General features: G+C 31.5%; 1 protein-coding gene across 1 annotated transcript in view; it reads left to right on the top strand.

Annotated features, from left to right (window-relative positions):
• The window catches only part of Nrx-1 (Neurexin 1), a 542,497-nt gene that overhangs the window by 502,680 nt on the left and 19,584 nt on the right, over nt 1-20,233 (top strand). Inside the window, exons 11-16 of the mRNA XM_085948211.1 lie at nt 3,345-3,464; nt 13,245-13,437; nt 14,071-14,262; nt 15,653-15,796; nt 17,619-17,836; nt 18,566-18,683. Coding sequence (XP_085804337.1) covers nt 3,345-3,464; nt 13,245-13,437; nt 14,071-14,262; nt 15,653-15,796; nt 17,619-17,836; nt 18,566-18,683 — 985 coding nt within the window. The remainder of the gene's footprint in view (nt 1-3,344; nt 3,465-13,244; nt 13,438-14,070; nt 14,263-15,652; nt 15,797-17,618; nt 17,837-18,565; nt 18,684-20,233) is intronic.

The raw sequence follows: 20,233 nt of genomic DNA, 5'->3' as shown, positions 1-20,233 counted from the left end.
TGGTGTTTTTTGGGCATAACCTGATAACTGCTTTTTTGGTAATTTTATTTTAAGAGTAAAAATTGGGTCACCATAGTATTATCTTCCATTTGGTAATAACCCGATATCTTTATTTCACTTGAAATTCTCAAAACGCTATTTTAATAATAAATGATGATATGTGAACAAACACAGTGGTCAGTTTGGTCAAAACATGACCAACCAAAAACCTTATCATAGTTTGATCACTGATAAGTGACCTTATTTTCCTAATTAGCGAAACAATTGACAATCTAAGTATTGTCATATTCTTCTTCAATTATTTATTTAAAAATGTTTTTTTCAATTTTAAACAAAAAAATCAACTGAAATTTAAGTGGGCAATTCAAAGCTTAAAATGGCTCTCCTGTAAATTCAACATTTTGCAGTTAACAGGTTATGCCCAAGCAACACTGATACTTATTATTGATCCAAATTTGGTAGTATGCACATCCAAAAAACGTTGAATTTGAGAGATATTTTCCTATACCTGGACTTATAGTAGGTATTTGTAAAAATTATCAGTTCTAAAATATTATGATCAATACAACACATACATTTATTATGGTCAACATAATAAATGTAGGTAGGTACTTTAGGTTGCCATAAAATAGTGTTTTAAATAAATTTTAATAGTTATATTTATTGATAGATACTTCTTTTTGTTCTATAATAACTATGTTTTGAAGAATACCGGTATTAATACCGGTATTGATATATTCATTCGGTATTGCAATCCCTACTCGGTACAGTGGACTTCGATTAACGGACGAAACATCCGGTCAAATGTAAAATTAGAAACACCCATTTAGCGTAGTTATTAGAATTAATTCGGATGAATCATAGGTGGTTAGATAGGTTAAAAGTCCCGGAGATTGTGAGTTCGAATCCTACTCGGTCATATTTGTTTGGGATTTTCTTTTCTAATGTTAATTACCTAATGTTTCTGAGATTTTTCACAACCATCTATTTTTGATATTTAAGAATTTAAACGGTGAATAAATTAGAATACAATTTATAGCGCATCTAATACATATAATATTATATACATATTTTATTACCTATGACTAGTATTCTACCCTGCTAAGTAAAAAGACAGTGTTTTTGGTATTAGTGAAATGAGAACCCAAGTTTTAAACTACATCTTCTCTTATATTATGTAAAATTATTAGATTGTTTTGACATAATCTCTAAATATACACTATATATTGTCTATGTCAAAACAATCTTATAATTTTACATAATATAGGAGAAAGTGTAGCTTAAAACTTTGGTTCTCATTTCACTAAAACCAAAAACACTGTCTTTTTACTTAGCAGGGCAGTATAATGGACAAAATGATAACCGCTCTAATGAGCTATTTTCATAACATTTTTTATTAAAATGTTTTTATTATGTCGTATTTTTATTTGTCCGGTGGTTGTTTATCCAGTACAAATCTTGCAATCGATTTTTAACTAACTTCCCGACTAGCTAGACATTTGAAACTTTTAGAATATATCAGAACACGATGCCTATGCATTCTTTTAATACTTTTAGCCATATTTAAGTAGAATTGAATTCATTTTCAGTTAATTCTGTTTTGTATGTAAAGTTATTTCGGAAGAAATCCGTTAAAAGTAAAAACTATTATTGGTTGCTAGGGGTCTGAGGTCCTAGCAACTAAATTAATAATATATACGTGCGTTACTACGGAAATCAATATGAAATGTCAAAATGACATTTCAGTATTCTATATTTATTCAGTATTTCTATCAAGTACATTTTTTTTTGATTGTTTAAGCTAGTCAAGTCAAGTTTATATGATGCAACAGAAAATTTAAAAACGTTGTACATAAAAGTTCTTTTTATCTTGTAATTATTCTACTACCAGAGTATTCATAGCTTAAAACTGTGGAATTTTCGAGTGGATTTTTGGATTACGATTATGTATGATAATTACGGACTCAATTAGTATTGTCAGCTATGCCAGTTTTGGTCGGGGGTATACGGTTTACAGAAGGGTGGAGGCTATCATTCAGGGGTTGTTTTAATGTGTGTGTGTTCTTTGATGACTTTAATGTTCAAACAGAATAATTTATTCACAAAAAATAATGAGTTTATATTTGGTTTGTTTTGTGACATTACATTTTATACAACCCCTCATCACAAATCATCATATATATCAGATCCCTTTTTATGTTGTGACATCATTAGTTGAAAAATGGGATTGTTTAAAAAATATAATGGATACAATCTTAACAATGACATCCCTAGACAAAATACCGCCCCTAGGCAGAGCCAAAATGCCGCCCCAATTTTACAACGTTTTTATTAGGTCGTATTCTTATTTGTCCGGTGGTTGTTTATCCGTTACAGATCTTGCAATCGATTTTTAACTAACTTACCGACTAGCTAAACATTTTAAACTTTTAGAATATATCAGAACACGATGCCAATGCATTCTTTTAATACTTTTAGCCATCTTTAAGAAGAATTGAATTTATTTTCAGTTAATTCTGTTTCGTATTAAAAGATATTTCGTAAGAAATCCGTAATCCAATCCACTATTATCGGTTGCTAAGTGGGTGGTCCTAGAAACTAAATTATTAATATATTATACGTGCGTTACTATGGAAATCAAAATGACATTTCAGTATTTCTATATTTGTTTGTTTGTCTGTTTTTTATTTACTTCATATTATCAAGTACAAGTTTGAGCATATTGAGCATAATAATTCAACAGAAAATTTAAAAACTTTGTAAGTATATAGAAAGTTCTTTTTATCAGTGTAATTATTTATACAGTGTTTTTTATCTTCTTTTCATGACTCCAATATCTAATAAATGTGTTGTATGGATACAATGCTTACTATACATACATACCTTTGGATATTTTATTGATAGAATAATATTCTTTATCTATTATAATTTGGTTCAGGCAGGGTTAATGAATTTAAAAAGAATGAACCAACAATATGTGTTATATGTATTTTTAATCCGATATGAATGAAAAAGCGTGCACAATTTTGTCGTATCGCCCAAATTAGACCAAAACTAGTATGCTTTCGTTTAGGCAGGGTTTAATTGATTTTAAAAAACTAACTAACACCATCTATAAATTGCTGTCTTAATTAATGACTAATAAAGTTTAGTGTGCATTATTTATGGCGGATCTTAACAGCCTACCTCCAGCCTTCGCCACTACTTCCTTGTGAATAAAATATTCAGTAATTTGAGAATCGAAAAAATTTAAAAATCACCAGTACTATTAATTACCATTGATTGTAATGTAAAATCATCCGTCACGCGTTACATTTTCAATTTGAACTTTTTCTTTTTTTCAGGTCCTGCCACCTTGGGAAGCCGTCAAAACGGGGACGATATCCTTCAAGTTCCGCACGAACGAGCCAAATGGACTGATCGCCTTCAACACTGGAGTTAAACCGCCAAGGGTAGGTTGTACGGTAAGACACTTGACGAAACGCAATGGCGACGTTCCAACAACCCTGTCAATCATCAAACCATCATCTAATACTAACCTCTATTTTCCTATCTAAACATAACAGTAATACACAATAATAACTAAACTCAACGTTGCTAAATTTTATTATTTACTACCCATCAATCCATTTTATTTTTTTAATTGAATAAATAAATTAGAAAAAAGAAAAAGGAGGGTACATTTAGCAGAATAGCCGGCCCTTCGGAATATTCATACAAGTATTTTTAACTGTCATTCACAAAAATATACCAGCGCATCTATTATATACACAAGCCTGCTTTCGAACATTACGGCAGCTATCTAGGGTAGGTTTGTATAGTACTTATTATAACAATTACAATAATTTTGTTGTAATTGTTACAATAAATGCTATGTTTTAACAGCACCTCTTTTGGCTGTGGTAAATTTGAGGGTTACATGTAAGTTATACGTATGCAGTTCATCGTGGGACACTTATTCGTGCACCTAGTAAATGCGGCGATAGTTTGAAAATAGTACTGTTCCAATTAGATTAACCCTAACCTAACCTAGTAAAGACATCTCATAAAAATCGCCACATGTTGTAGCATACGTACAAATGTATTCCACGGTGAAATGTTCAACGAATAACAGCTCATCATTTGATTAAATGTTACACGATCTCATGTTTCACGTACTGCGGCGCACGAATAAGTGTCCCACGATGAACTGCATACGTATAACTTACATGTAACCCTCAAATTTACCACAGCCAAAAGAGGTGCTGTTAAAACATAGCACTTATTGTAACAACTATTTACGTACAAATTTCCGGATACGACCCGTCAAATCTATGGGTTGCGATTACGGTTCCAACATCGTTTTCGTCTTATAAAAAGCAAATTAATAATTTTAAATCCATTCTATCAATCTCTATTTATTATACTCCTGCTTGGAGTAATTTTGTTACTGTACATGGAAGAAGTTTACAAGCAAATATTATGACTTTTAATCTGAATTTACAAGATTTAAGTGAAGAGATTTTTCTATGTCAAATGGCTACTTTTCCTACATCGTCTGATATATTTCTACTGATGAGAAATAACGCAACAAAAAATATTCTCAACGAGCACCACCAAGGCTTACTATATTCAGGCCGTAATACTAAATTGTTAATTACAACAATAGTGCTAGTTATTGATTATCTTCGAATACAATGCCGTAACCTTGTTCACAATAAATGAATACTTTCGATTTCGTTAAAATTGTTACCATTATTTAAATATGCAACAATCATTATTTTCTACAAACAGTTTACTATATTGCATTCCAAAGTATGACCAATAACTAGCACTACCTACCGGAGAAGTTTACAGTTTCGTGTCACAGCCTGAATATAGTTAGCGTTAGAGCGCCGTTTTGCCTATTCTGAACTTGAGCATAGATAACTGCATTATTTTAATTGAAAAATACATCATTTTTAAAAGCCTCACAAACATGCATTATAGAAAAATCGTAGAAAAATAATTTGTCCGAGTAAATCATGTTGAAGTATCCAGATGTTCTGACATCTTCGAGTAATTATTTTTTTATAAATTTTATGAGAGAAGTAGGTAGTTAAAACTATCATCCATTGATTGAATCTATATCTTGCCTTTTTTTAAAGTAGGTAATGAAACCTAGCTAGTGAGCATAATAGTAAATAGAATTTATTATAATAAAAATCTAATAATCACACCATTTCATTATAATTTTTTCGATATAACGATTTCTCCCACACGTACTGTTACAACGCTAGAACTGAATAATACCATTTTTTTATTAATCATCCGATACCATCCACATAATATCTAGTAAGCTATAACAACAATTTAATCATTTACCTGTCATTTATTGGTAAAAAAATACCTTTTAAATCATAAATAATCATTGATTAATTCATTCTCTTTGGTGTTAAGGAGACTAAATTTTTTTTTTTTTTTTAATAAATTAATTATTTAAAAATTTTTACAAAACAAAATAAAAATAGATTCATTACTTTAAATTTTATTTCGATAGCTAGAACAACCTTTTTACGGATTTGCAATTTTAAACGGGGTACTCAAATAACGATATGAAATTCCCATTATTTTTTTTTATTGACGTTTTGTCTAAAAATGTGAATTTTCACTCTGAAAAACGAATCCGAAGATACCGACGTTCAAGAAATTTTTGGTTCGTCTACCGTTAGGTTAGGTTACCTTCACAAAGAAAAAATATAATAAATTGTTATTAATTAAAAGTTTAATATAATTCACATTAAAATAAATCGTATTAAAGATGAAAGTTTTATTGTTATTCTTAAAATGTCATATTAATTTTGGATTTCATCATTATAGTATATTTATTATTAATTTATTTCAAGACATTGTGGTATTTTTTACGTTTTTCAATTATACATGAGTATCAAGAAATTGTCTTGTTATAAAGAAGTTATTTCAGTCAAATCATTGCGTTTCAAAGTGTTGATACTGTATTTTAATTTATTTATTGAATAACTATTAATAAGCTTACCGTAATTGAATTTTTAATCACTTTGATGTTACTATTGAAAATTATTTTTTCGTATTTTTTTTTTAATAATTGGATTGGATGTTACATCACTTAACACTGAAAAGTAGATGCTTTCACAATCACGTCATCCACCTCAACCCACCTGCTTTTTAGAAAAACGTAGTGCATAATGGCTATATTCATTTATTATGCAGTAAAACTATCCACAACATTTCACAACAGTACTAAGGTGTAATTACTATTATGTCCTGCTAAGTAAAAATATAGTATTTTGGTTTTAGTGAAATGAGAACGCAAGTTTTAAATTACTCTTTCTCTTATATTAAGTATATAAAATTATTAGATTGTTTTGACATCTTAAAACCTCTGTTTAGAGATTATGTCAAAACAATCCAATAATTTTACATAATATAAGAGAAAAAATAATTAAAAACTTTGGTTCTCTGAATTCACTAAAACAAAGACACTGTATTTTTACTTAGCAGGCCAGTATTCCAAACGTATAGTCCAAACCGTTTTACCACCACGTGTAAAACCAACACAAAACTGTGTTATCTCCAAATAATGACTTCATCGATTAATACATTTGAAAAAAATACTCTAAAAATGAAAATAATAGTTCCTAATCTGCCCTTCCAAGGAAGAAGACAATAACTAACTGTCATACACTTTCGATACAAATGACATAGTGTGTTTTTTTTCAAATTGTAGTACTCTGAATTAATAAAAAACGGTGATATTTTTATTAGTAGGATGTTACAATAAAAACACAGTAATAATAGCAGTAACTGCAGTAAATAGGTGCAATGACTGCCTTTTTGCTTAGAAATGTGTATAATTTTAGCAGATGTCCATTTTTTCATTAAAGATTTTAACGGTATTTAGTGATAATACTGATTTTAAAGTGAACAGAATATAGCTTTCAAAATTACCTAACGGACTGCATTCATAACTCAATATCACAAATTTTGTGAGTTACTGCCTTCTTTATTGGAAGGGCAGTAATGTCATTACCTTATTAGTTATAACAATTATCATTTCGGTCACAAAATAGCACCATTTTGTAATTTATCACTAAAAACTATCTTTATTTTTTCAGATATTATAACTAATATTTTATCAATAATTCTAAAACGTTGGAATTCGAAAATATAGTACACCATTGAACTTTTAAAAAAAAATATTGAATTAATATTTGAAATATTAGTGGATAGTTTTGATTTTTAACTATAAGTTTGGGAATATTTAAATTAATATCAGCCATTGTAGAATTTAGTCACAGAGCACGCGTTTTGATTCATTGTTGTAACTATGTAGTGTTATTATTTAATTTGTAACATTTAGTATCATTTTTTATTAGATTATGTTGTTGTTTTGTGAATCGCAATATACATTATATTGTAGATAGAAAACCCCATTGAGTTATTATTTTTAAATTTGGTCGATTAGCTATTGGTAAAATTATTGAAGGACATAAAACAAATTGAATACAAACAAACAGCGTATGGACAGTTAATCAATAAAACAACCTAACGCCATCACTGTAAATATTTTCAATCTTGATTACTATCTATTGTAGTTAACTCAAAATATGACGTTGTAGTATTATCAACCTTGGCGCATACACATAATTATTAATATTCATTTCAATGAATAATCGATTTTTTCCAGCTACACTATTACTGATAATTATTATTGTTTGTACTACCAACTATCTTTATTGATAATTTTATATTAAACTAATTAATACTGAGTAAGTCAATTTTTACAAATTTATATTTGTATTTTATAAGATTGTAATCCACTACAAATAGATTTTAATTATGTGAATATCTGTAATCCTATAAACTTAAAAATTATTGGGTTTTTTGTGCATATTATTAATATTTTAAACCTTGTCCGATCCAAGTAGGATCATATGGGCCTCCACAGAGTGGAGGTTTGTATTAACAGATTATGTTTTCACGAGAAATGGATGTAAGCCACTTGCTCAAACTATTAGGTCCATACTCTGACCCATATACAAATTGAAAAACAATATGTGTACTTGCCAGACCCAGGTGTCGAACCTGGGACACAGATTCTATAGGCCGACGCTTAAGCCCCGCGGCCATCGTGGAAGTTATTATCATAAAATCTTTTATGTCACACTTTGAAGAAGTTACGGTAACATAGAAGTAGATTTTTAAAATTCTTATTTATTTATTAATACACTTCACTATAATTAAAAATAGCCTGTTTTTCACAGAAATTAATTCATTGTATTTTATTGCTGAAGTATAAAAATGTTGAGCTTTATTAAGTAGATAGTAACGTGTATTATATATATATATATGTTTTATCAATGATATACTCTCTGTTATATCACAATATATGATGTTATTAAATGTATAAATAGTTTCATAAACATTAGTTTATGCTTACAAATTAATAATACTGACTAGCATACATTTATGTTGCATATTGACCCATCTTAGGTATATTTGAAGAAGTTGTAAGAAAATATATTAATCTAGGTTTGGTTAAGTCACAAACATAAAATATTCACTTAATAATATAGTCAATAGTAATGTTATTAATATGTGAGTATTTATAGTATTATTTTATTTTTTTGTTGTGTGGCATGCAGTATGATAATATTGTTTATATTATTATCCTTGTTAAAAAATATAACGTGATATTTTTAGATGTAATCATATTCTTTTGTGCTATCTGCTATCTGTGCTATCAAGTGCTGATTTTTTCGTGTTTTATAAAAAATACTATACCAGTTAAATGGAATATTGTCTAGGTGTGTGTGTGTAGTTCTAGAAAATAATGACCGACATAAAAATTGCAGATAAAAAATAATTGGCTCGTTTCTGTTTCGAAGACACCAAACAATTTATTTCAGAACTTTAATAGTGCCTGTCAAATACAGAAAACAATTAAATGGGTACAAGGCCTGTTAGTTTTTTTTTGACGTTCAGAGGGTGCCAAATATTTTTTTATTAAAAACTTGAAATATTCCAATAATCAGGGGCGGCTCTACCATAGGGGTTCGTTGGGAACATCCCCACATTCCTATCATGTCAAAAATATACGTCTGATATTTTTATTATTAGAAATAATATACCCACTTCAGTATGTACATTATTAAATTAACGATTTAATTTATTTACGTTTTTCTATATATATATATTTATTATTATCATAAAATAAAGCAATTGTTGGTAAATTATGTAACGAAATAATGTTGGCGGTAATATAATTAATGAAATTGTACGGTGACAACTGTGTGTACATTAGAGGTGGGAAAACTGGTCGATTTTTAAGACTAAGTATACTTACTACCAGTATAAAAAAATACTTAGTATCGAAACTTGTTCCAAAATACTTACTAGTATTTGGAATACTATATAGAGCGTTTGGCGTGCGTATATAACATAAGTCTCATACTCAACTGAAACCAAAACTAACGCCATATTAGTACCTATTTGAAATATCGGCTTCAATAGAATCGCTAAAAATATACATACTGAGTTGGGCTTATTGAAATGTCTCATTTATTATAAAATTTTGAACACATTGTTTGAGTTGTTTTTATATTACGTTATGAATATTATATTCTTGAATGAATATACAATGATTTTTTATTTCAAACATGTTTTGAGCTGTCATCATAATGCCGGGTCCACACTGGCAACATGTCGCGCGACAACCTCGTTAAATTTTACGATAATTATCATACATGTTGCCAGTGTGGACACGGCATAATAAGCCTGCGCCGTCACCATATTCCCGAGAGAATGTGGTCCAATAATTACACAAAATTTATCACCTATTAATTGTTTAAACATAAGCGAGTCGCGGCGTCCGCGGCGATGATGTCATACGTAGCAACTGTACAAACTAGCTAGCGGACGGCGAGATCTCATAGCATGCGTCAAACTTCTAAGTATTTTGTAACAAGTATATTGGGCCACACGTACTGAGTATGGGTAGTACATGCAGAAATTTGAGTACGCAAACTGGTGACAGTATTTCTAACTCACCTCTAGTATACATTAAGAAAACAAGTAAACGTATATTTCTCGCTGACCGGGATCATTCTGTCCCATACCGTCGCCGCGGTATAAACTTTGTTCTAAATACAAAGGATTCGAATGCATTTGCATTAGTATACGCATATTGTAATATTAGTAGTTTGGTACATAATGTATATTGTGAGAAAGTAAGAAGATATATGTAATAATTAAGACTAAACCCCACCACCTAAACAATCGTAGAGCCGCCACTGCCAACAATCATAATATATTAAAAATAAGTTTAATGAAAAACAAAGTGCCATATTATAGAACATTAAGATATATTTAACAAATCTTTATTAACAATAAAGTTTATTAGAAATATTTTTAATTTATTAAATTGATTTTCCAGGCATTGTAACTACTTATCGTATGTATATTGGTTTCTGATCTAATTAATACAAATACATATTTTCAAAAGTCTATACTTACACATGTATTAGACTAAACACCATTTTTTTAATTGGCACATAAATTTGATACCGAACCTGGCCACCTACTCAAGAGTTGTTTATGTTCATGTTAATGTTTATACTAAATATAAATCGTCACCTCAACACTACAACTAGATAACTTTATTTTCACTGTTTTTGAGATAGCTATTGAATATGATTCTACATATTATTATCCTTCTCTACAAAATGATACGTACTAGGTAAGTCATAAGTTAATGAAAGTCGTCTTAGTTTTGTGTTTGAAAATATTAGATAATTTTAAAACCATAAATGCATTAAATAAATAAAATAATATATCTACAATATTTTTTCATACAATCGAACATTATTTAATTGCTCCTAATCATGGCCCCCACATCTTTAACCGGGCGCCCAGATTAGAATCACCGGCGGGCCCCCCTACCTATCGTTAAGGTTAGAGTCAGTATGAAGATGTACAGTTGTGTAATACAAATAGTGTACAAGGTAAAATTTTGGGTATTTCACTTGAATTATGGAGTTATCGAATATCAACCAACAATAATCGAAAATCGCATCACATAAGTACATATTTTGAAATGTTAGTATGCTTGGAGTTAAATAGCACCGCGGGCGACATTTTTTACTATTAGTGCAATTTTGTGATGTGTGTTTATCTCACGTGGCTGGTCGATCCGCCACGCCGGGCCCCAGGCTAGAGCCCTGTCAGCCCCTCCTTTGTGGGGGCCATGCTCCTAATTATTAGACAAGCATAGTTTTCCATTTTTATTTTAAATATTCTTTTTTTTAGCTACGAAGTCTTAATTGAGTCTTATTTAGCTTTTCTTTAAAACATATACTGTTAATACATATTATTACAATAACTACTCATACAGTTATTACAATACAAATTTACAGGAGAAGAAAAAAAACAATTTAAACTTGTAGGCCACACTCACTCAGAAACACTTGGATACACTGGAACGCCTTGACATTCGGCCGAGCCAAAAATATCGCAAGATCCAGTGGCAATTGGAGCTTCTTAGATCTTTTAGAAGCCGCTGTCTCTGGGTATCATACCGAGGACATTGCCAAACAACATGATTAACATCTTCAATCTCACTTCCGCACTGGCACCCAGGGTCATTTATTATACTCAAGCGAGCCAGGGATGAGGCAAGATTATAATGGTCCGCTCTACAGCGATTGATTGTGACAATTGTTTCCCTATTTAACATTTTATTGGTATACCATGGTTTGGTTTCAGAATTGTAATAACTTTGAAAGTACTTTTTCTCTTTTGTTAGACCTTGTTCTTAATATTCGAATAAATTATTAATTAATAAGTATTGAGGTGACGAAATGTAAATATTTTTTTATAAAGTCTACATTAATACAACCATGAAAATTTTCATGCATCTGAAAAGTAGCTGAAATATATCTAATCTAGTATCTAAAATAGCTGGCAGCCGTAATAAATGTCATAATTCGAGATATCACCTTTTTGATTCGATGTATTTTTTTGGTTTTGCCGCGACTTAACAAAAATGACCCTTTTCACCTACGTAATCAATTTCACGATCTAGCCGCCAGTGTAAGTTATCAGGGTACGCCATTTTTACAACAAAAAAATCCATTGATTTTTATCCAACAATTGAACGTGTGGTCTTGAAAAATCGCTTTTGACTGCCTTTTCGAAGCGATTGTGATGGGACCATTCAATGCAATTCACTTCACGCAATCGTTTTGGTAAAGTCCCGCTTTTCGGTTTATTTTTTTGTAAACACGTGGGTCTTACGAAATAATGAGATCAGTTTCAATGGTTGAATTGATTTTTTCAACCTTCTTGGGAAAATATGTTTTTGATATCGGGATATCTCTTGATATAATATTATAATACCACAGATATTTTTTCATTTATCTGCTTTATATCAAAAATCAAAAGTTATACACGTATTTCGAATCAAGCAAGATGCTGAATTGAACACATGTTCGAAATCTTTTATATTCGCTCTTTTCTTTAGTTCGAAGATCAGCTCTGATATGCAATGGTGCATCAACAGTAGCAAGCTTTCACTTCGAAGGGTATGACATACGCAACATGTCCGGAAACTTTTACGTATGCAGCTCGCCGTATCACACTCCACCGTGAAATGTTGTATCGGAAATATATGGCTGTATATTAAAGACCATTGAAGTTAATCCCTCCAAACCAAAACCCGCCACGCACCACACTCGATCTTAATCGAGCATATCACGTGGCCCTACATTGGCGATGTGAAGCATCTAGTTCATGCTGATATTAAAGACCGTTCAACCTCTTTGGGTCGTATAGTACTGACATAAAATTCATGTCTAAATAAAACACGGTTCTTGTCGGTTTACACTTTGCAGAATGCCAGCAGCAAACAAATTTTGAAAATAACCGATATACTGGATTATTTGTTAGGTTAGGTTACAAAACCAGCTATGAAAATTGAATTAATGTTTATTATTGAATCTAATTAAATTGGAGAATTAAAGGGAATAATATACGGTCATCTCTTTCCGATAAGAAAGCTCACGGCGAAATGTTTTACTTACAATTTACATGTAACCTTAAAATTCACGTCACAATATAGGATATCAAAGCACTCAGCACTTTAAATAATATTATGAAAGCTTTCATTGTTATTGTATTAGCGAGTCGGGTACAAATATTTATCAAGACCCACAACGATTAGCATCGCGATGGCCTCATTCTGTCCACAGTCCGACCTGTTCGCGGTGGAGCTCCTGAACGGCCACATCTACATGCACGTTGACTTAGGCTCCGGCGGCGTCAGGGTTAGGGCGTCGCGACGGCGGGTGGACGACGCTCAGTGGCACGACCTCACGCTGAGGAGAAGCGGAAGGGACAGCAGAGTCATTGTCGATGGAGCTTCGGCTGAGTTCAGGACACCTGGTATGTTCATCAAGTATGATATTATATGATAAATACGGGTTACATTGTAAGTTGTACGTATGCAGTTCATCGTGGGACACTTATTCGTGCGCCGCAGTATGTGAAACATGAGTTCGTATAACATTTTATCAAATGACGAGTTCTTCGTTGAACATTTCACCGTAGAATACATGTATACGTATCTTACAAAATGCGGCGATAGTTTGCAAATAGTACTGTTCCAATTAGATTAACCCTAACCTAACCTAGTAAAGACATCTCATAAAATTCGCCACATGTTGTAGCATACGTACAAATATACTCCACGGAGAAATGTTCAACGAAGAACTCGTCATTTTATTAACTGTTACACGAACTCATGTTTCACGTACTGCGGCGCACGAATAAGTGTCCTGCGGTGAACTGTTTACGTACAGCTGAAATCCGGATACGGATAAATACTATTCGTTAGTCCAGTGGTTAAAACGAGTAATCGATGTAGCTGTATATGTACAGCGGTATTGTATTTAGTAATTATCTATCGTAATTCCGTGTTGTATAAATGACAAAATGCCTTCACCTTTTACTAGTGTAATCCATAATTTGTATGTATATATTTGCCACCTCAATAAGTTACGTGAAAAATGATTTTAGGAGAATCAAACCAACTGGAACTAGATGGCCCACTCTACCTAGGTGGTTTGGGCCCGTCACACTCTTCAGTTAACACTCCACCAGCGCTCTGGACAGCAGCTCTCCGCCAAGGCTTCGTTGGTTGCATCAGGGACTTGGTAACCAACGGGAAAGCTATCGATCTGACGAGCTATGCCAGGCAACAAGACTCAGGTATATTATAATCACTTACGTGTATATAATATTATTATTTCAAGGGGTTGAAATATATTAGGAAACAACAATGAACGTGTTTCTGCATTCAAGTTTACAATAGTAATCACTTGGATATATTATAATATATCGTCACCTTACTATTAAGACCTCTTACGTCCGATATTATGGAAAAATGAAATTTGTTCGACAAAATTTTAACAAAAAAACATTTTAAATCATATCAAAACCTCGGTTCTCTAAAATCTAGACTAGTATGCTGTCCATCTATCGACAAATTTTAAAAACTTTTAAGTATCGTGACTTCAAACATGGAATTAAAACCTCGTATTTCGCAACCAGTGTTAGCGGATTCATCGATTAGAGAGGTGTTTAAAATTAATGTTTTTATTACGTTTTTTCTTTCTCCTCAATATTCTTCTCAAACAGACTTACGAGGTTTTAATAGTAAGGTGATGATATTACCATGTGCGTTGTCCCCTATCAACTCACTAAAAAATATATCAGGTACTGAGACGAGCTGCCACTCTACGATCGGGCAGGCGTCTGTCGATTTTTTGTCAAACCTTACATAGTTATCTCAATATAAATATTAATTTAAAAATTAATCTAGCTATTTTGGTCGAGTACTCTCCAATACACAATAATGTAACGCCTCACATGCCTTGACTAGGGATTCCAATCCCGGGATCCCGAGCTATTTTCGATACCTATGAATCCCGGGATTGATAAACATAATCCCGAAACTTTCGGGATTGATTTTTTTATCAATTTTTATGGAAAATAAAATAAAAACGAAAATACAACAGAAAAAATACTTTTAATAACAAATAACTACATTAGAAATAAACTGAGTTTGAATGATGTTTGATTTATACCCATGTGTAAGTTGCCGATTCATTTTATTTTTTACATAAATTAATAAAAATGAGAAAGATTGGAAAAAACAATGCTTCGCACTATTAACGAAGTAATTCCACCATGATCTCATACGTTTTATGGCAGTTTCATATTTGGCTGACTAATTAGATTTATGAAGCGGAAAGGCCATAAGTACACCATGACTTACTTTACTATTTTAAATCTCGCTAACCCATTCATTAAGTCTTTACTATCAGAAACAGCAATCTCATATTAAATTCACAGTATTATTTATATTACAATATTATTTACTTCATTAAACTTATGTATTTCCAAGATTGAACGTATACAATATTAACAATAAATGTCTTAAATAGTATAAATTATACTAGATTTATTTTTGACCGATTTTATCAATGTTATCTGTAAATATAAAAATTTTATATTAACAATGGAAAAAAAAGCCAATCCCGGGACCACCATCTTAATTCAAGTTCATATCTTCAATAATATTTTCATCACATTCCAGGGTCAGTTCGCGCGTCATGTCATGTCCTCCCGGCGCAGTGCACACCAACGACTTGTCAACACGGGGGAGGCTGCAGCGAGGGCTGGAACCGACCTCTTTGTGATTGTTCAGCCACCAGCTATACTGGACCCACATGTGGCAGAGGTACTGAACCATACAATATGATTATTATTAAAACCACTAAAGTGAATTAGGTACCGTTTTCGCTCCTAAGTGGATCACGTGGCCATTCGCGTAATGAAGATTATCTAAATATCCGTTTTCCAATGAATTATCGTTAGCCATTCGCCCTACCCATCGGCTCCATGTTTTGAATCATTGAAACAGACGTGAACTGCCACGATTTCAGAGTCAGATGCTCTGATACTCCTCTACGGTGGATATCAATTATTTACACCTTGTCCATTGATTGCGATAAAATATACTATAATAGACTATAGATACATCTAGACGCCACCCGTTGCATTGCTAAATGAAGCCGCGTGCCGTGCGTTTGGTTTGTGGGCGATCGAACGCATTCGTCTACAAATGTTCAAGACCATAGACCATTTCGCTAGTGCTCGCCCAAAGTGCTCGCACTAGACGCTCAGAATTAAAATATAATTTTCTATTTTTTTTACGTTATATAGTATTTTTAAGCGGTCAAAATGCAACCATTAGGTAAAGATATCCATAATTTAAGTTATTTTAAAGAAACATTAGGTCATTTGATATTTAAATACATAATTATATACTGATATTAAAATATATAATGATGTACAAATAAATTATCACGAATTGTATCAACTTACCTATGAAACGTAATACCATCTTCTTGCTTATCAGTACGGCTACCATATTTTAATACAACACACAGAACTATCTTTTCTACGTAATTAACTAAAAATATTTACCACTGACTTTATGTTTAACACAAAAAATAGCAATTTTAGCAACACAGTTATCGACGCTTAGTTATGCAATAAGCTAAGATTTGCCGGCTACACCGTAGCAAATCATCTCGCAGATCTGTAAACTTTTTATCTTACTCTAGCGCGTGTCGCAGAGATTATAAGGGTACCAAATACTTTCTCACTCGCACTTATGCATCGTTTTTGTTCAGGCCTTGTGTACTGTAAGCAGTATCTTAAGAATACTTACAATAAACTGTTTTTTTTTTATATTTTGTAAAAGTAGATTCTTCATTTTAACATTATTTCTTTACTGCACAACCAATTTCAAATTATATAAAAATAATTTATGAATGCTTTAAATCTAATGTATACCACATAAGCAGTACTGGGGTGCGTACTGCAGAAGAGATCTTTATTTAGCTACGCATTTTTTTCGACTTATACGAGGTATAAATGAGAACTCTGCCATTCTGGGCAGTGTTGACCTGTGTCCCTGATAACTATCTTAGAAATAGAGACCATCAGTTGTTTATTCTCCCAAGGTGCAGAACTAACCTGCCACTGGTAATGCCAATTGGAAGGGCGATAACTATGTTCAACCAAAATGCTTCGGGGTTGACATATTCCACTTGCGTGAGAATGAGTTTAGGTGGACGCTATTTTATAAATTCTTAAAATAGGGTCTCCTTAGCAAACTCGGTGTACTTCATTGAACTTCTATAGCTGATGTATAATTGTATTTTCACTGCTTTTGTATGTTTTTTTATTATGTTCTCTTTTTATATTTTCATTTTTATCGTTTTTATTACTTTTTTTCTTTATAATAATGTTTCATATCATGTTGTGAACGTCTTAAACTTATAATTTGTAATGTCCACAATATGTTAAAAAAAAAAAAAACAATAATTGAAATTAAATTGAGATTTGCCTTGCTTAAGACTTGAGAAACACCCATCTTATTATACTTTCTTACAAAAATGTCCAAGTAAAAAGCGAAATTCTTGAAATTTAAAAAAACACTATAAGCATGCATTTTTAAAAAAACTATAAGCATGCATTTTTCCACATTCCAGAATCAGCAACCGTGTCCGTAAATGGAAGCCAGCATGTATCAGTGGCCCTTGGACCAGAACACCTAACACAAACCGAAGAGCTGGCTCTAAGATTTAAGACAAGCAGACCGCTTGGTCTTCTGCTCCTTACCACTGCCGCAGGAGCAGCTGACAGGCTGGAACTGGCCGTCGTGGCTGGAAGGGTGCGAGCCAGTGTTAGGCTCGGGGATAGAGAAAAGGTGACAACTTTACCTTTACATAGCATTAAATCCTTCACCTACCTAACATTTATACTTTGTAATCAATATCTTGAATAACATTAAAAGGTCCAAGTGTGATCCTTGCAGAAAATACATTCTCTAGTTTATTACTTTTACTTAAATGTTTACAAAATATCAAAACAACAGAGAGAGCAGTAAGTACTTTTGCATTAACACACGTGATAGCGATTCCAGAATATCTTATTACGTAAGTATGAATTTTGCCACAAATTAATCTGCAGTACCTACATAGAAAAATACTTGCATTTAATTTAATCATTACCCTTAGTATATAAACTACATCTGTACAAATGCTGTTCCTCGACATTTTTGATTAGGTATAAGACTTATTTCCATATTGATGGTGTTCCACAAGGTTCATACATTGGTCCATCAATATTTTAAATTATAAATATTCAAAATTTTAGTAGATACATTAAACACTTGAATATAGATTTCTTTTTTAGTACTTACTCAAGTATAAACTTTCCTTTTTTTTAATTAAGATTAATCTGCAATATGAAATGACAACCAGCTTTACATGTATATTATTGTATGTCAGCATAGAAGAAGGCTTTTCCTTGATATTCTTGATTAGATAATATATAAATTATTATTACCACACTGATGGTGTTCTACAAGGTTCACACATTGGTCCAGCAATGTTTTTAATTAGAAATATTAAAAATTTTACAACTTTGATTACAGAATTTATTAGCCGGCCAAAATGTGAATGACAATGAATGGCACACGGTCCGTTTCTCAAGACGGGCCTCTAATTTGAAGCTTCAGGTTGACGCGGCGGTGCCCGTGAGGGGTATGTTATGTATGTATTGGGCACACCACCGCGCACACTTATTATTGTCTTTTACCTAAATGTGACTTGTCTGTTTGTTACACTTGCTGATATTTTAACATACTTACCTAATAAATATTCAACTATAATAACCGCCATTACAAAAATTGGCCAACTTGATTTAATGATTTCTTATCGTAACTTCAAATTTAATTTCTCTACTTATTTATCATAGTTATTGTATAAGTTTACAACTTCTTTTTCTATTATGACTTACTACTAAAATTTACTATTAGGTACATACTAAAGATACCATATTAGTTTCCGTTCTAATTTTTTTTTTATTTAATTTGTAATTACTATTAATTTTAATAACGCTTTTAAAAAATATCAGGAACTGTTTTAAATGATAATATTATAATAAAAATAAATATGAATTCCTTTTCTAAATGGATTGCTATGCTTTTATCAAATAATACATTGGTATTAACAAACCATACCTATAAAATAAACCAAAAATTCACTAATATACCTACCCAGTACGCGACAATGATTAAAAACTATTCAGTACCTATATTTAGGTGCGTACCTAATGACTAATGAGTTGATTTTAATCCATTTAGAAAAGAAACATTCTGGCAATGGCTGCAAAAGTATAAAAATAACTAAAACATAGACAATTTTTATAATGAAAAATAGTATTTACTGAAAAATGTATAATATAATAAATAAATAATTATTAGATACGTAAAATTTATTGCAAAAGAAACACATACAAGCAGACTGTTGCCAGATATTAAATATATTAAAATCGTGTGATTTTAGTCAAAGTTTTTGCACATTTTTTATTAAAACGTAATATTCAAATTTGTCGACACCATAAAAATATTATAACAAATATGTTTTACTATTTATCTTTTTGAATCCTGGTGAGTACAAACTGGCACCATTTGACAATAGAATTAATGATAGGTAATAATTGTATTTACAACAGATATATAAGGAATTAATAAGGCATGATGAAGCCATTTAGTTTAATGTAAAGAAGAAAGAAACTAATTTTAATTAAATTTACTCTCAAGTATTAACTTTATGTTAGGAATTTACTTATTTATAAGCACAATATTATTCAATTGTCAGCGCATCCTTGCAATTTTGAAGCAAAATATTATTATTCTCAACTGTATTATAAATTAAGATGTTCTTCTGTATTGAATGTCATTATTCACCATTTAATGTTATTACAAGTAATTCAGTACTTATGGTTGATTCACTAATCTCCACTTGGTCCCAATAAATCATATCACTAAATCACAAAAATAATGTTTCATACCTGTTGTCTGCACTACAACACTGCTTATAAGAAAGTATTATTTTAACACAAGGTTTTATGAATTGTGTAGGAGTGATTCCACAATAAGACAATAATTATCTCTCATGTGATAAAATTCGTGAATGATAGACAGAAATTTATTTCCAGTAAAGCAGGACATTCGAGAAGTTTAATATCTTCTAGAAATCTTAATTCAGTGCTCTGGCCATTTACATCAGTGGGTCTATTCTATACACAAGGCGGCTAT

This window comes from Rhyacophila brunnea, unplaced genomic scaffold, assembly GCF_057557595.1.
Source record: "Rhyacophila brunnea isolate RB1 unplaced genomic scaffold, BYU_Rbru_1.0 scaffold_20, whole genome shotgun sequence".
Lineage (NCBI taxonomy): Eukaryota > Metazoa > Arthropoda > Insecta > Trichoptera > Rhyacophilidae > Rhyacophila > Rhyacophila brunnea.
The sequence above is the reverse complement of the archived record's forward strand: the minus strand, read 5'-3'. Positions and strand labels throughout refer to the sequence as shown.